The sequence below is a fragment of the Artemia sp. Qi Xiang Cuo genome, chromosome 5 (genome assembly GCF_049724085.1).
Source record: "Artemia sp. Qi Xiang Cuo chromosome 5, ASM4972408v1, whole genome shotgun sequence".
In the NCBI taxonomy this organism is placed as follows: domain Eukaryota; kingdom Metazoa; phylum Arthropoda; class Branchiopoda; order Anostraca; family Artemiidae; genus Artemia; species Artemia sp. Qi Xiang Cuo.
In genome coordinates this window covers 66,045,581-66,073,002 of record NC_142798.1, presented here as the reverse complement: position 1 = coordinate 66,073,002, position 27,422 = coordinate 66,045,581, and the positions used below count along the sequence as shown (strand labels likewise).

At 34.7% G+C, this 27,422-nt stretch overlaps 1 protein-coding gene across 1 annotated transcript in view; it reads right to left on the bottom strand.

The window, feature by feature from the left end:
- The window catches only part of LOC148952406 (uncharacterized), a 109,537-nt gene that overhangs the window by 53,914 nt on the left and 28,201 nt on the right, over nt 1-27,422 (bottom strand). The window contains exon 2 of the mRNA XM_089089863.1: nt 13,470-13,630. Coding sequence (XP_088945989.1) covers nt 13,470-13,630 — 161 coding nt within the window. The remainder of the gene's footprint in view (nt 1-13,469; nt 13,631-27,422) is intronic.

Below are 27,422 nucleotides of genomic sequence, written 5' to 3'. Positions count from 1 at the left end.
ACAGAGACGACACAAACACAGAGAGACATCACAGACAGAGAGATGACAGACACACAGAGAAAAAACACCCACAGAGACGACACACACACACCGAGACCACACACACACACACACACACAAACAGACAAACACAAACAGACACACACCCACACATAAACACACAAGTATATATACACACACGCACGCACACACACACACACACACACAGAGGTCAAACACACAGAGACGACAGACACGCAGAGAGGACAAACATAGAGACAACACACACACACACAGAGACAACATCCACACAGAGACGACACACACACACAGAGACGACACACTCAAAGTGACGACTTACACATAGAGACTACACACACACACAGAGACGACTTACACAGAGAGACGACACACACACACAGAGACGACACACACACAGAGACGACACAGAGAGAGAGACGACACACAAACACACAGAGACCACACACTCAAAGTGACGACTTACACACAGACACGACACACAGAGAGACGACAAACACACCGATATGAGACACAGAGAGATACTACACTCACACATAGACAACACACACACACACACAGAGACGAAACACAAACCGAGCCGACACACTCACAGAGAGGAAAAACACATACACACGACAAACACACACAGAGACTACACACACAGAGAGACAACACAGAGATAGAGATGTCAGACACATAGATACGCAACACCCACAGAGACGACACACACACACACACACAGAGTCCACTCACACACAGAGACGACAGACACAAAGAGACGAATCACACACAGAGAGGACAAACAGACATAGAGATGACAGACACACAGATACAAAACACCCACAGAGACGACACACACACACACACAGAGTCCACTCACACACAGAGACGACAGACACAAAGAGACGAATCACACACAGAGAGGACAAACACACAGAAACAACACATGCACAGAGAAGATACACACACACAGAGTCAACACACACACAGAGAGACGAGACACACACACACACACACAGAAAACAAAAATACACAGAGAGATGACACACACAAAGAGACGACACACACACACACACACACACAGATAAGAAACACACATAGTAACTACATACACACAGAGACAACACACACACACACACACACACACACACAGACAACATCAACACAGAGACCACACAAACACACACACAGAGACGACACACACACAAACACACACACAGAGACTACACACTCAAAGTGACGACACACTCAAAGTGACGACTTACACATAGAGACGACAAGCACACAGAAACGACACACACACACACATACACAGAGACGACACACACATAGAGACAACACAGACACAGAGACGACACACACACATATACGACACGCACACAGAGACAACACACACACAGATACGAAACACCCACAGAGAGGACACATGCACAGAGACGACACACACACACAGAGAGTCCACTCAAACATAGAGACGACAAGCACACAGAAACGACACACACACACACACACACACACACACACACACACACACATACAAACACAGAGACGACACACACAGAGAGACAACACACACACACAGACGAAACACAAACACAGACACGACAACAAATAGAGAGACGACGCGCACACAGAGACGACAAACACACAGAGACAACACACACACAGATACGAAACACACACAGAGAGGACAAATGCACAGAGACGACACACACACACACACAGAGTCCACTCGAACAGAGAGAGGACAAACACACAGAGACGACAGACACAAAGAGACGAATCACTTGCCTTTCTGGCACCTTTCCAAACGAGTGGGATTCCCCACTGATTCCTACACATTGCAAAAGTGACCAGCACGAAAACTCCACGTTTTCAACCATTGACACGACACACAAACAGAGTCATAGTGAGAGATATCCAAAAGTTGGGGTTAATCTAGGTTCACTTAGAGTGGCGCGCCACTCTAAGTGAACCTAGATTAACCCCAACTTTTTGGATATCTCTCTCACTATGACTCTGTTTGTGTGTCGTGTCAATGGTTGAAAACGTGGAGTTTTCGTGCTGGTCACTTTTTTGCAATGTGTAGGAATCAGTGGGGGATCCCCGCTCGTTTGGAAAGGTGCCAAGGAAAGGCAAGTGATTCGTCTCTTTGTGTCTGTCGTCTCTGTGTGTTTGTCCTCTCTCTGTTTGAGTGGACTCTGTGTGTGTGTGTGTGTCGTCTCTGTGCATGTGTCCTCTCTGTGGGTGTTTCGTATCTGTGTGTGTGTTGTCTCTGTGTGTTTGTCGTCTCTGTGTGCGTGTCGTCTCTCTATGTGTTGTCGTATCTGTGTGTGTGTGTCGTCTCTGTGTGTGTGGAGTCTCTATTTGTGTGTCGTCTCTTGGTATGTGTGTGTGTGTGTGTGTGTGTGTGTGTGTCGTGTCTTTGTACTTTTAGTCTATCTTTTTTAGTTTACTATGTGTGTGTGTGTGTGTCTTATCTGTGACAGTGTCCTCTCTGTGGGTGTTTCGTATCTGTGTGTGTGTCGTCTGTGTGTGTTTGTCCTCTCTGTGTGCGTGTCGTATCTGTGTTTGTGTCGTTTCTGTGTCTGTGTTGTCTCTATGTGTGTGTCGTCTGTGTGTATGTGTGTGTGTGTCTTGTCTGTGTTCTTTTCATCTCTATGTGTAAGTCGTCACTTTGAGTGTGTCGTCACTTTGAGTGTGTCGTCTCTGTGTGTGTGTGTGTCGTCTCTGTGTGTGTGTTTGTGTCGTCTCTGTGTGGATGTTGTCTGTGTGTGTGTGTGTGTGTGTGTGTGTGTTGTCTCTATGTGGATGTCGTCACTATGTGTGTTTCGTATCTGTGTGTGTGTGTGTGTATGACGTCTCTTTGTGTGTGTCATCTCTCTGTGTATTTGTCATTTCTGTGTGTGTGTGTGTGTGTCTCTCTGTCTCTCTGTGTGTGTTGACTCTGTGTGTGTGTATCGTCTCTGTGCATGTGTTGTTTCTGTGTGTTTGTCCTCTTTGTGTGTGATTCGTCTCTTTGTGTCTGTCGTCTCTGTGTGTGAGTGGACTCTGTGTGTGTGTGTGTGTCTTCTCTGTGGGTGTGTTGTATCTGTGTGTCTGTCATCTCTATGTCTGTTTGTCCTCTCTGTGTGTGATTCGTCTCTTTGTGTCTGTCGTCTCTGTGTGTGAGTGGACTCTGTGTGTGTGTGTGTGTGTCGTCTCTGTGGGTGTTTTGTTTGTGTGTGTGTGTCATATCTATGTCTGTGTTGTGTCTATGTGTGTGTCGTCTCTGTGTGTGTGTGTAGTGTGTATGTGTGTGTCCTCTCTGTGCGTGTGTCGTCGCGTTGTGTGTTTCGTATCTGTGTGTGTGTGTGTTGTCTCTGTTTGCGTGTAGTCTCTCTATGTGTCTCGTCTCTGTGTGTTTGTCGTCTCTCTGTGTGTCGTCTCTATGTGTAAGTCGTCACTTTGTGTGTGTCGTGTCTGTGTGTGTGTGTGTAGTCTCTCTCTCTGTGTAGTCTCTGTGTGTGTGTTGTCTCTGTGTGTGTGTGTCGTCTCTCTGTGTAAGTCGTCACTTTGAGTGTGTCGTCTCTGTGTGTGTGTGTCGTCTCTGTGTGGATGTTGTCTCTGTGTGTGTGTGTGTTGTCTCTATGTTTGTCCTCTCTGCGTGTCTGTCGTCTCTGTGTGTTTGTCCTCTGTGTGTGTGTGTGTGTGTGTGAGTGGACTCTGTGTGTGTGTGTGTGTCGTCTCTGTGGGTGTGTGGGATCTTTGTGTGTGTCTTCTCTTTGTGTGTTGTGTCTCTATGTGTGTGTCTCGTCTGTGTGTGTGTGTGTCGTGTCTGTGTGTTTTGTACTCTGTCTGCGTGTGTCGTCTCTTTTTGTATTTAATATCTGTGTGTGTGTTGTATCTGTGTGTTTCGTATCTGCTTGCGTGTTGTCTCTGTGTGTATGTGTCGTCTCTATGTGTAAGTCGTCTCTCTATCTGTGTCGTCTCTGTGTGTTTGTCGTCTCTATGTGGTGTGTGTGTGTGTGTGTGTGTGTGTGTGTGTGTGTGTGTGTGTGTGTGTGTGTGAGTGTGTGTGTGTGTGTGTGTGTGTGTGTGTGTGTGTGTGTGTGTGTAAGCCGTTACCAAAGCCTAAAAGTAAAGTACAAATTAAAAGCAGTCAAAAAAAAGAAGAAAATAAAGCTATTTGGTTTTGATTTTGGAAAATGTCCAAAAAAAAGTGTCCTTTTTTTTCAAAAAGTTCCCTTTTTTGACTCAATAGTGTCCCTGAGTCCTTCAAAGTAAAAAGTGTGTGTGTGTGTGTGTGTGTGTGTGTGTGTGTGTGTGTGTGTTTGTGTGTGTGTGTGTGTGTGTAAGCCGTTACCAAAGCCTAAAAGTAAAGTACAAATTAAAAGCAGTCAAAAAAAAGAAGAAAATAAAGCTATTTGGTTTTGATTTTGGAAAATGTCCAAAAAAAGTGTCCTTTTTTTTTCAAAAAGTTGCCTTTTTTGACTCAATAGTGTCCCTGTGTCCTTCAAAGTAAAAAAAGTGTCCAAAAGCCACTAAAAGTATCCATTTGGCATCCCAGCTAATTGGTTTTTTTTTCCAAATTTTTAAAGAAAATTAGCAATTGAAAAGGGGATTTTGCACCCAACTTATGTTAATTTCTGCTCGTTTTGAGTTTGACTCGATTATTTCATACAAGTTAAGTTAGAATGAAAATCAAGAATTTAGCGTATTTTAAGTTTAAAATGAAAAGTATTCATATGAAAGAAAATTAAATTGGGAAGACATAGGGGATTTGCTCGTTTTGAGTTTGACTCGATTATTTCCTACAACTTAAGTTAGAATGAAAATATTCGCAAGTTTTTTTTTTATTTATTTATTTCATTATGTAATTGATCTTTACATTCAGATTTATTGAATTTTTGGGGGGGTGTTTCACCCCTTTTTCGAAAATCAGGCTCCCTGTTTTCAAAATCCCTTTTTCTTCTGAGGCTTGGAGCATTTGATGGCATGATATTAAACGTAATGAAATTTATATATTTGCAATCTGCATAAAAAACCCAATTCTTGTCAATTGTTATCAAAATTCCATTTTTGAGTTTTGGTTACAATTGGGCTAAGTCGCTCCTTCATTACAATTTAACACTATGAACTATTTGATAAAACTTATTGGGCTAATGTCCTATTTTTAATTAATCCTGTAGCAAGCCGGAGTTTTTTGAAGCACGATTCACGCTATTAAAGCTTAGTATTTCTGAGTCCAGTTGAAATGTGCACTATTTTAGACAATTCTCTTTTTGGGGGAAGCTTTTGGTTCCTTTACGTGTACGTAAAGGACTGAAATACCCTTACAGGCGTCTTCTTTTCTTCGATATATTTGCTTACTTGGTTATTCAGCGTAAGCAGCGAATTTATGTCAAATCCAGGGAAGAATTTTTTTGAAACGCTTTCTGGGTTTAATTACAAAGGTGAAATTCCTCGCAAAAACATAAGTTGTTCCCACAAAATGATTTTTGTTATTAATTATAAAAAAATAAAAAAAAACACTTTTTCCACAAAATAAGTTTTTCAAAGAAAAGTAAAGAACTCCATTAAACAAAAAATTAGAAAAATAACATCAAATAATCTACCAATCGTGAAACTGCCACAAATCAGCATCGATAAATAAATGAAACCCAAAATGAACAGAAATTACAATAATTAATCGAGTCAAACTCAAAACGAGCAGAAATTAACATAAGTTGGACGCGAAACCCCTATGCCTTCCCAAGGCCAGAACAAAATTTGCACTTTACTGAAAAATACAAGTGAATGTGCATTGTTAGTTTAATATACATATATTGATATTTAGTAATTAAAATGTTAATATCATTTGATTTATTAAAGGTGTATAATGTATAAACATGGAGTGATGTGTGTTCAGTTCCTTCTTACAATTCGAATCATTAAGTGTTCTGAGGGGGACAGGAGAGGGAGGGGGTCAATTTTGGAGGGAAAACCGAAAATACTCAGAATCTCCCTCAAGGGGAAGACTCAGAGCCCCTTCACTCTTCCACTTCTGAGAGCAGGGGAGGGGGGGGGGGGTTATAAGTCCACAGCCAAGTTTTATATCAAAAGATGAGAAATAATAGAAGTTAGCTATTTAATTTATTTCTTCTTCTTAAGAAATCATCCATTTCATTTTTTTTTGTCCATGCTATTTAAATAAAATCATTATTCTAATCCTTTATTTATTGGTTAAATCAATATTTATAATAATCTTTAAATACACAATGTCAGGCTCAATTACTTGAACATCATCATCATCAGCACTATTTTCTACTATCAGTATATTCACCAGTGGGGGCATGTCATAATATAACCGCTCGTCATCTTCGACACAGAGCCGACCTGAAGGCCCCCTCCTCACCAAATCATCTGAAGTATATGATAGCCTATCCTCAGTGTAATGAACTTCCATAATACAATCTGTAGAATCGGTGCTAGCATCACAAAGAAGAAGCTCCGATGATTGATCAATAACATTCTATAATATAAAAATCATTTTCAGTTTTCAAACTATTTAGCTTACGGGAGGGTACTACCCCTTTAATATCAAACCCCCAAAAGTTGAAAAAATAACGCAATTTAATTCTTACTTATTCAGAATATTAACGGAGGGCGTTAGGCATTCAATTCCATAGTATCAAACACGAAAAGTTGATAAATATATATTTTTTTTAAATTGAAAAAGAACGTTCATGAACAGTTTTGACAAAAAAAAAGTTTTGGTACGTTTCTTTGCATTTTTTTTTACCTTGGAAAAATTAAAGTAAAGCTATTCATATACGGAATAATTTCTGTTCAAAAAATTCGCAAATCTCGTAAACTAAAGAAGTAATTACATCACCGGTCACTGACACTTCCTTCAGTGAGCTTCCTCTTTGTATACTCAAGCGTAAAATTGTTACTAATCATGCGGTTATGAACATTTTTGTGAAACTCAAAGTCAATTTAGTCGGAAATTATTAAACTCTTTGGTATAACAGCCTTTTTTCTCTTTAAACTATCAGATTTCAATCAAATGTAGACATAAATAGAAATTTAAGAAGTGGAAAATTTAATTAGCATGGCTCAGTCAATCCCCCCCCCCTCCTCCGTCCATGCTTCCATGACTGTATTTGTAAATTCAAACTTAAAAGCAGTATTTGCGTTCCTTATTAAACAATATGGAGAAGAATTGCATGTGACAGTCAAGTAAAACTATCAGATTTCAATCAAATGTAGACATAAATAGAAATTTAAGAATTGGAAAAGTTAATTAGCATGGTTCAGTCAATCCCCCCCTATGAGATAATAAGGTCCTTTAAATAAAAAGTATAGCTAAGCTAACGATGTTATTTATTAATTTGGGTTATAAGTTAAAAATTTTTATTTTTGTGGAAATGGGGGGGGGGGGAGGGTTTTTAACGCAAGAAAGTTCAGTAAGATATTATTCAACGCAGACTGGTCTGTAAATATTTTAAAAAAAAATCCCTAAAAAAAAAAAACACTGATCTTGATAAAAAAAAAAAAAATAACACTTTAAAAAAAAGGAAGCTTTTTTAAAAATTAATAAATTAAAAGAATAATAATTTTATTATAATCAAAAAATAATGATATAAACATAAGCACTTTTTAAAAAAAATTCCCTAAAAAGGTCGCTGATATTGATAAAAAATCACACCTTAAATGCATACGGTCCTGTAATTATTTTAAAAAAAATTACTAAAAAAAAAAAGCCACTGATCTTGATAAAAAAAAAGGAATCTTTTTTAACAATTAATACATTTTTAAAAGAGGTAGCCACACACAGTGTAAGGACATAATTTCTTCCTTAACTTAATGAAAAGACATTTTTTTTTTTGCCTGGCCTGGAAGTATTTTCAAAAACACCCCCTAACAAAAAGGGTCATTGATCTTGATAAAAAAGGATGCTTTTGTAACAATCAATACATGAAAAAATCAACATTTTATTCTAACCCCAAATTGCTGATCGAAAGCTAAGCACTTTTTTCAAAAAAAATCTAAAAGACACATTGATCTCGATAAAAAATCAAACTTTAAATTTCAAACTATAAGAGAATTAGAGGTTTTTTCACCTCCTAAAAACAACAGGCTTCTAAGTAGATAAGTACCCTTAGTTCTAGTGTAAGGAAAGAATTTCTTCCTTAACTTAATGACAATTTCTTTTTAATATAATAATGAGAATATTTTTTACTCACCAAAAATTGCTCCATTTTTTCCATGTAAAATGCTTTTTACAAAAAATGCCTGTAATGCTATCTCTAATATAAACTATTCAAAACTGATGGAGAATCAAATTTGTAATCTGAATATATACAAAAATAATTGGCAGTTAAAAAGAGTCATCGGTTTTCTGGTTAAACACTAAAAAAGGACACTGAACTTTGAAGTTACGCTGAACTTTTGAAATAGCGTTATTCTCCGGCAAAGAGTGTAAGGACCCTGCAAAAATTAACAGAAAAAACTGTTTGGTACGGGGGCCCCAGCAAAGTGGTACCTTGGTATATACTACTGGATGGGGTGACTGAGTTTGACATCAATATTTTGCAAAGCCATCACAAGTCAAGTAGCCTCGTAGACAAGTCAGCTAGTGTTTTAAAAGAGCACATACATCCTTTTAGGTGTGATGAACCGGTGTTGGTGAGTGTGATCACTTCGTAAACTTGTTGATACAAAAACAGTGGAACGGATTGCCTCCGCAGAGAAAATAGGATTGTATTCAGTAAGTAATTATCTAAGGCAATTCTAGTGCTTTTTTGAAGATCAAGGTTCAAACCATCAAGACCTGCTTGAAACCTACCCAAAAGGTGAAACGTACTTTTGCCAACCCTGCAGAAGAACTAGAAGTAGTTAAAACAGTTCTGCTGAATGTTGGTCAAATATACAGGGTCAACAACTGACATGGTAAAAAAAAATCAACATGAACTCCTCCAGTTTTCCCCGGCATTATTTGAAGCCCAATCCAACGGATTCAGATTAAGAACAGGAAAACAGTCTGATCTGGTAAACTTGATAGAAGCACTGTCTTGCCTAGATTCTAGGGCTTGCCCTTGTCAGTTTCTGATGTTGATTTGAAGTCTTCACTTATTCTGAACTTTATGCTACTCTTAAGGGCTATGATTCGGTGAAGGAATGAAACATTATTAGATTTTTCAAGAAGATTGATGAGTAAGATTTCTAGTCAGCTCCCAGAAAATCTATGCTAACTGCATTTGGTTTCTGACCGGTATGATGGAATTTGTGGAATTAAGGACCCAACTGACTCACCAGTGTGCTTAAAAGACAGTAGTTGTTGATACAGACGAAGGGGTTAGCAAAGTTTGAAGGTCAGTACGAAATTTAGGAAAAACACCAAAATTGGTGATTCCTGGCAATCAATTCTCATAAGTTCTTTGGCCAAAGCTAACTTAGTGGCTTTTATTTATGAGTTCTGGAGCAATTTTATTAGTACAAGTAGGAACTTTAACATAATACTAGCAGGAGGTTTCCCTGCTCGTCGAAGTGTTGGGATATATCCCAGAGAAGGATTCATGGAGTCTTTACCTCTTCTTAGTCTTGAGCTTGGAATCACACACGAAGAAACAGATATTCGCACTACAGTCCATGTTGCTTCTAGCTTTATAAATGGAAGTGCTTCTGTAATTGTTCGGGCCAGTGACATCGATATTCTGGTGATACTTTTGCAAAACTCGTTTTTGCTGTTAGCTATGGAAGGGTATAAAAAGAAGGAACTATTCCTCAAATTGCTGATCGAATTTTTCCTGTCCATGAGTAGGCTTTTTCTCTTCCAAGGGACTTTGCTGAGAGTATTGGACTTCTGCAATACCTTGGTGGCACTGACATGGTGGGCCTTATATATTCTGTGAGTAAAAAGAAATTCGTTAAAGCAACTTTAAAATATAATTTTATTAGTGAAATGGCGGAGTTGACGAGAAAAGTCAAGATTGGCCTCGTAAATATATTTAATTACATAGAGGAAGTGATAGAGGTGACAAGAAAAGCAACAATAGCAGCCTATGGAAAGAATCCCACTGACTTTTAACTCTCTGAACGACTTACAAGTGCACTTATTCCATTGGATAAAATCGTTAAAAAACCTTCCGTCCAATAAAAACACATGTTGAATATCATCGGGGAATCATTTTATATTTCTGTAAGTCGTATCGCCGTTAACTGCAAATGTAAAAGCATTTGCAATGGAAAGTGTTTTTGTACGGGAATCCGCAAGTGTGACTTACTTTGTCTTTATGCTGGACAGTGTGACCTTTCTGAAAGCGACGAGACGATGATCTAACAATAACTTTAAAAATATTGCTTCAATAGCCTTCAAATGGTCCCCAGAACTGATAGAAGATTTGAATTATCCTTACTCTATGCCTATCTACCTTAGTTTTTCCCTAGGATGCATGATAGAGGGCTCATCAGAGGAATACCACCTGCCTTAACGGGTTTCAACGCTTTACTTTCTTAACCCGGTACAGTGGAGCGTCTACCATAAGATCTTCATGGTATCCTTATGTTAGGGAAAACTTGTGAATAAATGCATACTAGTAAAACTATTAAAAAAAATACATACAAAATAAGATTGGTTCTATTCTTAATGAAATCCCATGGGTCAATGAAACACAAAAACATTTCTGGAACAATTAAAGACTATGGTCCGGACGTGAGTTATAAAACAAAATGTTTTATTGGTATCTGAAACCATTTATAGATTTAAAGTCCTTCAAGCTGGAGTGGAAACAATGTACGAATACAAAATTCAAAAAAAGAAAAGTGAAAGAGAAATTATATTTAAATATCTTTCAGTATTTCTTTATTATGTTTTGTATATTTACCTAAAAGTTCATGATACAGAAAACTAAATTTTTTAAACTGCCAACTAAATTTATTGGCAGAAAAACATCTTAAGACCAGTTTTTGGCTAAGCCTTTTACATTCTATTTCTAAAATCTTTGTAATTACTGCAAATTTTTGCATACCTAAATAATTGGGAATAATAAGCTGTATAAGTAAATTTTGAATGTATATTAATTTCGAGGAAGGGAAAATTACTTACTTCAAAATTAAAATCATCCATTTCCTTAAATATTTTAAAAACTAATTTATTATTATCTGAAATATTAATATTTATATTTAAGAAATATTCAGAGAATCCTGTCCCATAGCTAGGCTCCAGAATTAACTCTTGTGGATGAATATTTTTTGAAATCTTAATAAACTCCGCGTAATTTATTACTAAGAGATCATCCAGATATCTTTTATTATTTGAAAGGTAATATTTTACATTACTTGAGCTATTTTTATTTATCATATATTCGTATTCTAATTGACTTAAAATACCCTCCCCCTATAAATGGACTAGCATTCCCACCCATAGGAATGCCGACAATTTTTTTATATAAATTACCATCAAACCTTGTAAAAGTAAAGAACAGAACAATTCCAATAAATCATATATCATATCCAAGATATAAAACCTTGAACTAAAAGTACTTTTAAAGAGATTCGTCCATCGGGCTTTTTTTTATTAAAAGTGTCCAATTTTCAAAAATCCTATATTAGACATAAGAAAAGATTTCTTAATGACCGTTTTCAATTTTTCGAATACTAAATTAAGTGACAGATTATTATATAGAGTAGTAAAATCAAATGAATCGACTATTTTAGCTGAAACAATAGCCAAAGAATCTATCACTTGTAATGAATTACTAACACTCCAATATGGATTAAAGTTAGAAAAATTTTTAATTCCAGAGCAATATGCTTTAGAATATTGCTCTATTTCTAATTTTCCCTAAAATTAAAGATAGTTAGGTGGCCGCAATTCTGGTTGGACACCTCGCTCCCCCGGCAATAAAACGTGGTTTTGGTGGATTTTTATGAAATTTTACCGTCCAATATAAGGAAGGAAACTTTTTATCAATATCATTAATTGTAATATTGATTTTTATTTAAATTCTTTCTTCTATTTTTTCACTTACACTATTCTCCTCTAGATGAGCCTTTTCGTATGTATTGGTTGTTCTTTACTCTTTTGATAAAATACCACAGTAGAGTTTCTGACAAATTATGGCAAAATTATTGCTAGCTTTATCAACTGGTACAATTACAAATTCCTTCTGTATATTAGCAATTGCTTGTTTCATATTTGCATTATAAAATATTGATTTTTTCTCAGAATTACTTGGATTAATTCTATATATGCTATTTCGCGCACTAGTCAAAATTAAATTCATCTAATTCTGAAAACTTTCTGAAGTAATTTGCTCCTCCTTGCACCATTTATCAATAAATAAATTTAAATCATTCTTCAATCCACTAAGAATACCTGCTTGCCTTATGTGGTAGGAAAGACGGAATTTAGCCCCCATCTTCATTATATTTTGAAGATCAAAATGCTTTATAATGGACAAATCCGCTGTTACAACATGTTCGTAAGTTTGATTCATATACGGTAAAAATTGCTCGCAACTACAAACCGGTTTCCAATTACTCTCCTTGTCAAGTTCCTTAAGTATTAAATTATAGTTAAAACTATCCTTATACACCAAATTACTTGGAAGGGCATTTTTCACTCTCCGCTGGTTTAATATTCCGAGTAAATTAATATTAATGCCCGTTTCACAAGCCAGATGTCAGAATAAACAAAAATATTCCAAATAGAATTTTGAAACAAAGTATGGAAGTTGAATCAGTCTTTTAAAAATCCTGTGTGGATTCTTTTTCTAGATTCTGCTTGGATTCCGCTTGTAGTCCCAATCTTTTCGAGTTAGGTGAGTTTCCTTGGCAATATGTTACCCTAACTGCCGCAATAGCTGTGGACCGCACTGATAGACTGTTGGGTATGCCTCTTTTTTTTATACAACTCGTGACTTCAGTACAGCAAAGCTAGGATTTGGAAATAAGACGTCGAAGTAAGAGCACAGTCCGCCAGTCTCTTATATTAACCTTTATCCATCACTATAGACCGTTATAAAAACCAGTAAGGTTTCTTTTCATTGGTTCTGCATAATCAAATACTAATAAAGGAAATAGGCTTGTTTCCTTCTGATTATAACTTTTCTATCTTTCTTTTCTTAATTTGCTATATTTTGTACTTTCTGCATAACTAAGATTAGATAAAAATCAATAATCGAAATGATCAGCATGACCGGATAAAAACTAAAAGGAACTATTAAAAATAAAAACTTTGTAGCTAAAAAAACACAAAAATATAATTGATACCATTGTTAACTTAATCATGTTCTTCGGCTTCAAGAGAAAAAATAAGTCTTGTCAGAAATTCTATACCTTAAATAAAAATAATCATTTGGCAAAAATTTGATAACAAAATAAAAATTCTTCAATTTTTCTTAATGAATATTAAAACGGATTTACGAACGCTTGATGGCAAATGATCAAACTTAGCGGCATACTTTATGTGAGAGATTATATGTATCCTGAAGTTTACTCACGTTACGAATCCTGAGATAGAGGCATGGCTTCAGTACTTCGATTTCAGTTTCGTTTTCTAGTCGAAAATCGAGTCCATAATTATTGTGAGCTGAACACTCTGGATATTCAGGAAAAATTATCTCTTCATGGTTACAAACTTGGGTTGCATTTCTTATTGATTCTAAAAGAGTAAATAATAAATCAATAGATTAAAAGCGATAATCCAATTAAGATTGACCCCAAATTTAGTTGGAATGAGCAATTTAAAAAATTAAAATTCCTCCTACCGTTTTAAAGAAGATCATCAAAACTATACGGAAGCACGAAAATGACACATAAAATACTTCAGATATTTCCTCTAACTCATACATGTTCCAGGTCAGATTGAAGTAAAATTTAAGTTCTTCCGCAACTATCAATCTTATTTGCTTTATTTTAAACTTATTTTTTTATGTATTTAGTGTCTTTAAGTCCATCATCTCAAGGAGACACATAGACTAATGCTATCAGCATAATATTCCTCATTTGATTGACGATCTTATCAATTGTCTTCTGTCCCAAGACTTGGAAACAAGGTTATGAGCAGTACAGTCTATTTTGCTTCACACGGAAGCATACAATTTATGTGGGATTACATCACAAAATAAAACAAAATAAATGAATTCCGAGCACACTACAAAAGGTAGTGTTAGAATAGGAGAACATTCTATGAACCACGAGTGCAATCTCTTTATCTACATTGTTTAGGGAGCCTGCAACTATAAATGAAGCAGCTATAAGGTGTGTGTTAAAAATATAAATTTCCCCCTAGCTAGGCCTTTTTTTCTCAACCCTGGACAAATCCCTGACTTTGCTTCAGTAAAAACGTGTGATAAATACATCATACACGTCATACCCGTGAGATAACACGTGTGATAAATACATCTTGTTGACATATTTAAAAAAGACGTGAAATTTTTCTTGGACTTCCTTCAGAAAAGTTTTTACTTTCTGCATACTAATCTCCTACGAAGACCGTGTGCTCGGGCACACCGAAACACAAAAAGGCGTCATTTACGATTCAATTAGTAAAAAGATTCTTCTTTCCAAATTCCCCTCTGCTTCTCCATCTTCCTAGTTTTTTTCTATTGTTTCCTTGACTCCGCGTTTCGTTATGCTATTGCTAGTAAAATCTGTCAACTGCACGAGACTTCCCTCCTCCGGTTTATTCCCTTCTTTTTATTGAAAATTATTGGTAACTTGGTGTTCCCGCAAGAATGGATAAGACCCTTCTTCTACCGAATTTTTTTCTTTTATAACTGTTTTCAAATTTTTCTCCAAAGACTTTTGATTGTTTAACTTTATTTAATAAATAGTCCCATATGCTGGAAAAAATCATGGAAAATAAGACCCTTTTCCAAAAATAATCACATTTGAACGGCCTTTCTTCAGCATAACTGTATTCTCTATCCGGAAATCTTCTCATTCCCACTTTTTCGATTTAATTCGTGTGAGATTTGCTTAAATACTTAAAAAATCCAAACTTAAAAGATGGATATCCTCCTTACACTTTTTCAAAAGTAACTTATCCGTAGTAATATCCCTCTTCAAAAATTCAACTTTATTATTCATAAAATCACACACTGCAGCAATGTCACTCTGGACAAAGTCAGTATTATTGGTCGTTCCTACTAACCCTGTTTGTTAGTAAATTGTACTGGTGCATACCATCGGTTAGCTGTGCTTTTAATGTTGAATATCGACTTATTTCAACTTTTCATTCATCGCTAAGAAAACAAATTCAAATATTACTTCATAGTCAACTTTCAAATATTAATTCATAGTATATATATATATATATATATATATATATATATATATATATATATATATATATATATATATATATATATATATATATATATATATATATATAACTAGTACTCAAGGCCAGGGAAATTAGAGAATCGTCATTACCGAGTTTGTTCAGAGTTCATTAAGTTTCAAGAATTCCTAAGGGCTAAATTATTACACAACTAACACTCAAGGTCAGGAAAAATCATTTTCACAAGAGTTCATTGCTCTTCCAAGTGCCTTAAGGAATGACCTTGGCTAGTAAGGGGTCTAAAAATTTCCATCCTCTTACCCCCATGAGAAGTTTTCCATGTGCTTAAACATTTATCGTAAAACAAGTCTTATAACTTGAACCCTTATAAATTTGACACACAAATTGTGAAAGAAAAACAAAAGCCATGGTTCGGTTATAAACATTTAAGAAATTGTGTCTTTCATCATCTGTTTATGAAAAAACAGGCATATAGCCTCTCCTTCTCTATTGTAACAGGAGGGCTTACAGAAGCCAACTTAATTGTAAACGTTTGCAATATACTATAGCAAATCTATATTTATAGTATCGTTATGTAAGGAGTAATAATGGTATGCAATCCATTATTATTATTATTATTACTAATTAATTCAGCTATCTCGTTCAAAATCAAATAGTATTCTTCACAGGCTCATATGCAGAGGAAGGAAGTTTCACTACCCAGCCCATTCTCATATGCAGAGGGAAGGATCTCTCCCTTTGAAATTTCAATTGTTTCTGAATTTCTTAGCACTTTTTATTCAAGTTATCAAATATTTTTTTTGTTATTGACCACATACAGAAATTTCAGTGTATGAATCTACTCCAGCCTCTCAGATTGTATTCCTTTTCTTATAATTGGTCAATTATTTTGCTCATCAGTGCAGCGGAAACAGTTGCTACATAAATTAGCACCGCCTATCCCTTGAGGATTCTTCCATTGTAAATGTTTGCAATATACATTAGCAATTCTGCATTTATACTATCGTTACGCAAAGAGTCACAATAGTATGTAATCCATTATTATTATTTTTTACTATTAAATTCAACTAGTTCATTCAAAATCAAATAGCATTCTGCACAGGATCGTATGTAGAAGAGGGAAGTTTCAGTGTCCAGCCCATTATTGTGCGTAGGTGGAGGGATTTAAGGAGTAGTAACCAAGGTACTATTTCTGCCGCCTGCCTGTATAGCAATTCTTATGTTATTTGCAGCCTTTACGTTTCATGGTAGCTTTCCAAGGCATAGTCTACAGCCAGCGGTTATTTGGCAGTGTATAATGTCCTCAAAGAGGTTTTTTTTCTGTTTTTGTCGTCAATTACACAATGAATGTAGGTCATGAGTTCACATACACATTCTTAAAACTACACGTGATTAAACACGTTATAAAACTATGTGCTATTTGCTTATGTCTTGTTGGTACCATTCCAAACGAGTGGGGATTCCCCGCCTGTTCCTAAACATTGCAAAAAAGATAACAGTATGAACGGGGGATTCCCCGCGTAAATTTGTTTCAACTCCCAAGTTTTTCAACCAGACTGGTTTTTTGAAAGCATAGTGTGTACATATGTGTAGGCTTTGTTATTAAAAACTTGGACACTACAATCAGAATTGTTTGATCGACATTTAAAAAAAGGGTAATGAGATTTGTGAATTGGAATAAAAATTTTTAACTAGAAATGGCTGAAAAGTGTTTTGGGGGAGATGGGGTGATTGTGTACTGCATAATACACATGTGATTTTTGGACAGTGTTGTCAGTTTAAAATAGTTTAACGTTCCCTTCGTTCCCCCATTTCTGAGGGAAGGGGAGGGGGGGTCAATTTTGGAGGGAAAATCAAAAATACTCAGACTCTAAAATAATGACTGATCTGCCTCAAGGGGAAGGCTCAGAGGCCCTTCGTTCCCCCATTTCTGAGGGCAGGGGAGGGGGGGTCAATTTTGGAGGGAAAACCAAAAATACTCAGAATCGAAAATAAACGGGATCTGCCTCAAGGGGGAGGCTCAGAGGCCCTTCATTTCCCCATTTCTAAGGGCAGGGGGGAGGTCAATTTTGGAGGGAAAACAAAAAACACTCAGAATCGAAAATAAATGGGATCTGCCTCAAGGGGAAGGCTCAGAGGCCCTTCGTTCTCCCATTCCTGAGGGCAGGGGAGGGGGGGGGTCAATTTTGGAGGAAAAACCAAAAAAACTCAGAAATGAAAATAAATGGGATCTGCCTCAAGGGGGAGGTTCAGAGGCCCTTCATTTCCCCATTTCTAAGGGCAGGGGGAGGGGGGGTCAATTTTGGAGGGAAAACCAAACATACTCAGAATCGAAAATAAATGGGATCTGCCTCAAGGGGAAGGCTCAGAGGCCCTTCGTTCCCCCATTCCTGAGGGCAGGGGAGGAGGGGTTGGGGGTCAATTTTTGAGGGAAAACCAAAAATACTCAAAATCGAAAATAAATGGGATCTGCCTCAAGGGGCAAGGCTCAGAGACCCTTCGTTCTCCCATTTCTGAGGGCAGAGGATGGGGGGGGTCAATTTTGGAGGGAAAACCAAAAATACTCAGAATCGAAAATAAATGGGATCTGCCTCAAGGGGAAGGCTCAGAGGCCCTTCATTCCTCCATTTCTGAGGGCAGGGGAGGGGGGGGGGGGTCAATTTTTGAAGGAAAAAAAAAAATACTCAGAATCGAAAATAAACGGGATCTGCCTCAAGGGCAAGGCTTAGAGGCCCCTCCTTCCCCCTCAGAAAAAGTTTTAGCAAGAAATGTCTGAAAAGTATTTTTTTGGGGGGGGATGGAGTGATGACAGATTGGATGTCTCAGACTAGTGATAGTGCTGTACTCGGGCATGAAAAAATACTCAGAATCGAAAATAAATGGGATCTGCCTCAAGGGGAAGGCTCAGAGGCCCTTCGTTCACCCGTTTCTGAGAGCAGGGGAGGGGGGGGGGGTCAATTTTGGAGGGGAAACCAAAAATACTCAGAATTGAAAATAAATGGGATCTACCTAAAGGGCAAGACTCAGAGGCCCCTCCTTCCCCCATTTTTGAGGGCAGGGAGGGGGGGGGTCAATTTTGGAGGGAAAACCAAAAATACTCAAAATCGAAAATTAATGGGATCTGCCTCAAGGGGAAGGCTCAGAGGCCCTTCGTTCCCCCGTTTCTGAGGGCAGGGGAGGGGGGGGGGTCGATTTTGGACGGAAAATCAAAAATACTCAGAATCGAAAATAAATGGGATCTACCTCACGGGGACGGCTCAGAGGCCCTTCATTCCACCTATTATGAGAGCAGGGGGGAGGGGGGGTCAATTTTGGAGGGAAAACCAAAAATAATCAGAATCAAAAATAAATGGGATCTACCTCAAGGGAAAGGCTCAGAGGCCCCTCCTTCCTCCATTTCTGAGGGAAGAGGAGGGGGGAGGGGAGGTCAATTTTGGAGGGAAATCCAAAAATACTCAAAATCGAAAGTAAACGGGATCTGCCTGAAAGGCAAGGCTCAGAGGCCCCTCCTTCCCCATAAGAAAAAGTTTTAACAAGAAATGTCTGAAAATTATTTTTTGGGGGAATGGAGCGATGACAGAGTGGATGTCTCAGACTAGTGATAGTGCTGTACTGTGGAACGAATTGCTTGTGAAAAAACCCGAATGAATTAGTTGAAAATAAAGTTTTAACAAGAAATGTCTGAAAAGTATTTTTTTTGGGGGGTGGGGGCGATGACGGAGTGGATGTCTTAGACTAGTTATAGTGCTGTACTCTGGCATGAATTGCTTTCGAAAACCCGGATGAATTAGTTGAAAATAAAGTTTTAACAAGAAATGTCTGAAAAGTATTTTTTTTTGGGGGGGAGGGGGTGAGGGCGATGACAGAGTGGATGTCTTAGACTAGTGATAGTGTTGTACTGTGGTACGAATTGCTTGTGAAAAACCCAAATGAATTAGTTGAAAATAAAGTTTTAACAAGAAATGTCTGAAAAGTATTTTTTTATTGGGGTGGGAGGCGATGACAGAGTGGATGTCTTAGACTAGTTATAGTGCTGTACTCTGGCATGAATTGCTTTCGAAAACCCGGATGAATTAGTTGAAATAAAGTTTTAACAAGAAATGTCTGGAAAGTATTTTTTTGGGGGGTGGGGGCGATGACAGAGTGGATGTCTTAGACTAGATATCGTGCGGTACTCTGGCATGAATTGCTTTCGAAAACCCGGATGAATTAGTCTAAATAAAGTTTTAAAAAGAAATGTCTGAAAAGTATTTTTTGTGGGGGTGGGTGCAATGACAGAGGGGATGTCTTAGACTATTTATAGTGCTGTACTCTGGCATGAATTGATTTAGAAAAACCAGTATTAATTATTTGAAAATAAAGTTTTAACAAGAAATGTCTGAAAAGTATTTTTTGGGGGATGGAGCGAAGACAGAGTGGATGTCTTAGACTAGTTATAGTGCTGTACTCTGGCATGAATTGCTTTCGAAAACCCGGATGAATTAGTTGAAAATAAAGTTTCAACAAGAAATGTCCGAAAAGTTTTTTTTTTTTTTTTTTTTTTTTTTTTTTTTTTTTTTTTTTTGTTAAACACAATTGGCTGAAATAAAAAGGGAAGTCTTAAAATCACAACTCAAGGTCAGTAAATAGTTCCTTTGTTTTTTTTTTGTTAAAACACGATTGGCTGAAATAAAAGCGGAACTTTTAAAATCACAACAACTAAAGGTCAGTAAATAATTCCTTTGTTGTTTTTTTTTGTTTAACACGAGCTATTGTAGAAAATAATTTCAAAGTACCAAGTCAAATGATAGTTACGTTATTTTAGAAAATAATTTCAAAGTACCAAGTCACATTATAGTTACGTTATTGTAGAAAATAGTTTCAAAGTATCAAGTCACATGATAGTTACACTATTGTAGAAAATAATTTCAAAGTACCAAGTCACATTATAGTTACGCTATTGTAGAAAATAATTTCAAACTACCAAGTCACATGATAGTTACACTTTTGTAGCAAATAATTTCAAAGTACCAAGTCACATTATATTTACTCTATTGTATAAAATAATTTCAAAGTGCCAAGTTATATAATAGTTACGCTATTGTAGAAAATAATTTCAAAGTACCAAGTCACATAATAGTTACGCTATTGTAGAAAATAATTTCAAAGTACCAAGTCACATGATAGTTACGCTTTTGTAGAAATTAATTTTAAAGTACCATGTCACATGATAGTTACGCTTTTGTAGAAAATAATTTCAAAATACCAAGTCACATGATAGTTACACTATTGTAGAAAATAATTTCAAAGTACCAAGTCACATTATAGTTACGCTATTGTAGAAAATAATTTTAAAGTACCAAGTCACATGATAGTTACGCTTTTGTAGAAAATAATTTCAAAGTACCATGTCTCATGATAGTTACGCTTTTGTAGAAAATAATTTCAAAGTACCAAGTCACATGATAGTTACGCTTTTGTAGAAAATAATTTCAAAGTACCATGTCACATGATAGTTACGTTTTTGTAGAAAATAATTTCAAAGTACCAAGTCACATGATAGTTACGCTTTTGTAGAAAATAATTTCAAAGTACCAAGTCACATGATAGTTACGCTAATGTAGAAAAAAATTTCAAAGTACGAACTTAAATGATAGTTCCACTCTTGTAGAAAATAATTTCAAAATACAAAGTCATAAGATGTTTAGTCTATTGTAAAAAATAATTTCAAAATACCAAGTCACATGATAGTTACGCTCTTGTAGAAAATAATTTCAAGGTACAAAGTCACATGATAGTTCCGCGTTTTTTAGAAATTAATTTCAAAGTACCATTTCACATGATAGTTACGCTTTTGTATAAAATAATTTCAAAGTACCAAGTCACATGATAGTTACGCTTTTTTAGAAAATAATTTCAAAGTACCAAGTCACATTATAGTTACGTTATTGTAGAAAATAATTTCAAAGTACCAAGTCACGTGATAGTTACGCTTTTGCAGAAAATAATTTCAAAGTACCAAATCACATTATAGTTACGTTATTATAGAAAATAATTTCAGAGTACCAAGTCACATGATAGTTTCGCTATTGTAGAAAATAATTTCAAAGTACCAAGTCACCTGATAGTTATGCTTTAGTAGAAAATAATTTCAAAGTACCAAGTCATATGATAGTTACGCTATTGCAGAAAATAATTTTAAAGTACCAAGTCACATGATAGTTACGCTAATATAGAAAATAAATTCAAAGTACCAAGTCGCATGATAGTTACGTTTTTATAGAAAATAATTTCAAAGTACCAAGACTACATGATAGTTAAGCTATTGTAGAAAATAATTTAAAAGCACCAAGTCACATGATAGTTACGCCATTGTAGAAAATAATTTCAAAGTACCATGTGACATGATATTTACGTTATTGTAAAAAATAATTTCAAAGTACCAAGTCACATGATAGTTACGCTTTTGTAGAAAATAATTTCAAAGTACCAAGTCACATGATAGTTACGCTATTATAGAAAATAATTTCAAAGTACCAAGTCACATGATAGTTACGCTATTATAGAAAATAATTTCAAAGTACCAAGTCACATGATAGTTATGCTCTTATAGAAAATAATTTCGAAGTACCAAGTCAAATGATTGTTACGTTATTATATAAAATCATATCAAAGTAACAAGTCACATGAGATGTAATCTATTGTTTTTTTGTTTTTAATTTTTCAATGTATATTGTTTTTTTATGTTTTTTTTTATTTAATTTCTATGGACATAGTCACATTATAGTTACGCTACTATATAATATATTTTCAAATTACAATGTCACTGGATAATTACACTTTTGTATAAACTAATTTCAAAGTACCAAGTCACATGATAGTTAAGCTATTATAGAAAATAATTTCAAAGTACCAAGTCACATGATAGTTACGCTATTTTAGAAATATAATTTCAAAGTACCAAGTCACTCGATAGTTACACTATTGTATAAAATGATTTCAAAGTACCAAGTCACATGATAGTTACGCTATTATTGAAAATAATTTCAAAGTACCAAGTCACATGATAGTTACGCTATTGTAGAAAATAATTTCAAAGTACCAAGTCACGTGTGTTTTTGTGTGTGTGTGTGTGGTCTATCGACCTAGTGGTACTAAAATATCGTAAGAGGGCTCATTTGACTGGAAATTAAATTTTTATGTAACGATTTCTTCAAATAATATCAAGAGGATTTGTTTTTTACACTGCTCACAGTGTAGAATGTGCTACTAAAATTTTGTTTCAAAATATTTTTGGCCTATCGACCTAGTGGTACTAAAATATCGTAAGAGGGCTCATTTGACTGGAAATTAAAAGTTCTAGTGCCATTTTTAAGTAACCAAAAATATTGGATGGTAACTACGCTGCCTTTCACGCCTCTTTTTTCCGTAATCGTGCAGACAAAATTTGACAAGACACACAAACAGAGTCATAGTGAGAGATATCCAAAATGTTGGGTTTATCTAGGTTCACTTAGAGTGGCGCCCCACTCTAAGTTAACATAGATCAACCCAACTTTTTCGATCTCTCTCTCACTATGACTCTGTTTGTGTGTCGTGTCAAATTTTGTCTGCACAATTACGGAAAAAAGAGGCGTGAGAGGCAGCGTAGTTACCATCCAATCTTTTTGGTCACTTAAAAATGACACTAGAACTTTTAATTTCCAGTCAAATGAGCCCTCTTACGATATTTTAGTACCACTAGGTCAATAGGCCAAAAATATTTTGAAACAAAATTTTACTAGCACATTCTACACTGTGAGCAGTGTAAAAAACAAATCCTCTTGATATTATTTGAAGAAATCGTTACATAAAAATTTAATTTCCAGTCAAATGAGCCCTCTTACGACATTTTAGTACCACTAGGTCGATAGACCACACACACACACACACACGTGACTTGGTACTTTGAAATTATTCTCTAATAGCGTAACTATCATGTGACATGGTATATTGAAAATATTTTCTATAATGACGTAACTATCATGTGACTTGGTACTTTGAAATTATTTTCTACAAGAGCGTAACTATCATGTAACTTGTTACTTTGAAATTGTTTTCTACAATAGCGTAACTATCATGTGACTTTGTACTTTGAAATTATTTTCTACAACAGCGTAACTATCATGTGACTTGGTACTTTGAAATTATTTTCTATGAAAGTGTAACTATCATGTGACTTGGTACTTTGAAATTATTTTCTATAATAGCGTAACTATCATTTGACTTGGTACTTTGAAATTATTTTCTACAAAAGTGTAACTATCAAAGTGACTTGGTACTTTGAAATTATTTTCTACAATAGCGTAACTGTCATGTGACTTGGTACTTTGAAATTATTTTCTATAATAACGTATATATAATGTGACTTGGTACTTTGAAATTATTTTCTATAAGAGTGTAACTATCATGTGACTTGGTTCTTTGCATTTATTTTCTATAATAGCGTAACTATCATGTGACTTGGTACTTTGAAATTATTTTTTATAATAGCGTAACTATCATGTGACTTGGTACTTTGAAATTATTTTCTACAATAGCGTAACTATCAAGTAACTTGGTACTTTGAAATTATTTTCTATAATAGCGTAACTATCATGTGACATGGTACTTTGCAATTATTTTCTACAATAGCGTAACTATCATTTGACTTGGTACTTTAGAATTATTTTCTATAATAGCGTAACTATCATGTGATTTGGTACTTTGAAATTATTTTCTATAAAAGCGTAACTATCATGTGACTTGGTACTTTGAAATGATTTTCTATAATCAAGTAACTATCACGCGACTTTGTACTTTGAAATTATTTTCTATAATAGCGTAACGATCATGTGACTTGGTACTTTGAAATTATTTTCTACAATAGCGTAACTATCATGTGACTTGGTATTTTGAAATTATTTTCTATAATAGCGTAACTATCATGTAACATGGTACTTTGAAATTATTTTCTATAATAACGTAACTATAATGTGATTTGGTACTTCGAAATTATTTTCTACAAAAGCGTAACTATCATGTCACTAGGTACTTTGAAATTATTTTCTACAATAACGTAACTATAATGTGACTTTGTAATTTTAAATTATTTTATACAATAGCTTAACTATAATTTGAATTGGTACTTTAAAATTATTTTATTAAAAATATTAACTATCATGTTACTTGGCAATTTGAAATTATTTTCTACAATAGCGTAACTATCATGTGATTTGGTACTTTGAAATTATTTTCTACAAAAGCTTAACTATCATGTGACATGGTACTTTGAAATTATTTTCTACAATAGCGTAACTATCATGTGACTTGGTACTTTGAAATTATTTTCTACAATAGCGTAACTATCATGTGACGTGGTCCTTTGAAATTATTTTCTACAAAAGCGTAACTATCATTTGACTTGGTACTTTGAAATTATTTTCTACAAAAGCGTAACTATCATGTGACATGGTACTTTGAAATTATTTTCTACAAAAGCGTAACTATCATGTGACTTGGTACTTTGAAATTATTTTCTACAAAAGCGTAACTATTATGTTACTTGGTATTTTGATATTATTTTCTATAATAATGTAACAATCCTGTGACTCGGTGCTATGATATTATTTTCTAAAATAGCGTAACTATCATATGACTTGGTTCTTTGAAATTATTTTCTAACATAACGCAACTATCATGTGACTTGGTACTTTGATATTATTTTCTAAAAAAGAGTAAATCTACTGTGATTTTGTATTTTGAAATTATATTCTTCAAAAGCGTAACTATCATGTGACATGGTACTTTGAAATTATTTTCTACAAAAGCGTAACTATCATGTGACTTGGTACTTTTAATTTATTTTCTACAAAAGCATAACTATCATGCGACATGGTACTTTGAAATTATTTTCTACAAAAGCATAACTATCATGTGACTTGGTACTTTGAAATTATTTTCTACAATAGCGTAAATATTATGTGACTTGGTACTTTGAAATTATTTTTTACAATAGCGTAAATATCATATGACTTGGTATTTTGAAATTATTTTCTACAAAAGCGTAACTATCAAGTGACTTGGTACTTTGAAATTATTTTCTACAAAAGCGTAACTATCATGTGACTTGGTACTTTGAAATTATTTTCTACAATAGCAAAACTATCTTGTGACTTGGTACTTTGAAATAATTTTCTACAATAGCGTAACTATTATGTGACTTGGTACTTTGAAATTATTTTTTAAAATAGCTTAAATATCATATGACTTGGTACTTTGAATTTATTTGCTACAAAAGCGTAACTATCATGTGACTTGGTAGTTTGAAATTATTTTCTACATTAGCGTAACTATTATGTGACTTGTTACTTTGAAATTATTTTCTACAAAAGCGTAACTATCATGTGACTTTGTACTTTGAAATTATTTTATACAATAGTGTAACTATCATGTGACATGGTACTTTGAATTTATTTTCTACAATAGTGTAAATATCATGTGACTTGGTAGTTTGAAATTATTTTCTACAATAGCGTAACTATAATGTGACTTGGTACTTTGAAATTATTTTCTACAAAAGCGTTACTATCATGTGACTTGGTACTTTGAAATTATTTTCTACAATAGCGTAACTATAATGTGACTTGGTACTTTGAAATTATTTTCTATAATAGCGTAACTATCATGTGACTTGGTACTTTAAAATTATTTTCTACAATAGCGTAACTATCATGTGACTTGGTACTTTGAAATTATTTTCTACAATAGAGTAACTATCATGTGACTTGGTACTTTGAAATTATTTTCTACAATAGCGTAACTATAATGTGACTTGGTACTTTGAAATTAATTTCTACAAAAGCGTAACTATCATGTGACTTGGGAGTTTGAAATTTGTTTCTACAATAGCGTAACTATCATGTGACTTGGTACTTTGAGATTATTTTATACAATAGCGTAACTATTATGTGACTTAGGACTTTGAAATTATTTTCTAAAATAGCGTAAATATCATGTGACTTGGTACTTTGAAATTATTTGCTACAAAAGCGTAACTATCATGTGACTTGGTAGTTTGAAATTATTTTCTACATTAGCGTAACTATAATGTGACTTGGTACTTTGAAATTATTTTCTACAAAAGCGTGACTATCATGTGACTTGGTACTTTGAAATTATTTTCTACAATAGCGTAACTATCATGTGACTTGGTACTTTGAAATTATTTTCTATAATAGCGTAACTATCATGTGACTTGGTACTTTAAAATTATTTTCTACAAAAGCGTAAATATCATGTGACTTTGTACTTTGAAATTATTTTCTACAATAGTTTAACTATCATGTGACTTGATACTTTGAAATCATTTTCTAAAAAAGCATAACTAACTTTTGACTCGGTACATTTATATTACTTTCTGTAATAGCCTAACTATAAATTGAATTGGTGCTTAGAATCTATTTTATACAAAAGCGTAAATATCACGTGACTTTGTACTTTGAAATTATTTTCTACAACAGCATATCATGTGACTTTGTTCTTTGAAATTATTTTATATAATAGCTTAACTATAATGTGACTTGGTACTATGAAATTATTTTATATAATAGCGTAACTATCATGTGACTTGGTACTTTGAAATTATTTTCTACAATAGCTCGTGTTTAACAAAAAAAAAACAACAAAGGAATTATTTACTGACCTTTAGTTGTTGTGATTTTAAAAGTTCCGCTTTTATTTCAGCCAATCGTGTTTTAACAAAAAAAACAAAGGAGTTATTTACTGAACTTGAGCTTTGATTTTAAGACTTCCGCTTTTATTTCAGCCAGTTGTGTTTACCAAAAAAAAAAAAAATAAAAAAAAAAAAAAACAAAAACTTTTAAGACAATTATTTTTAAAAATTTATTTTCAACAAATTCATCCGGGTTTTCGAAAGCAATTCATGCCAGAGAACAGCACTATAACTAGTCTAAGACATCCACTCTGTCTTCGCCCCACCCCCCAAAAAATACTTTTCAGTCATTTCTTGTTAAAACTTTATTTTCAACTAATTCATCCGGGTTTTTGAAAACAATTCATGCCAGAGTACAGCACTATAACTAGTCTAAGACATCCACTCTGTCATCGCTCCATCCCCCAAAAAATACTT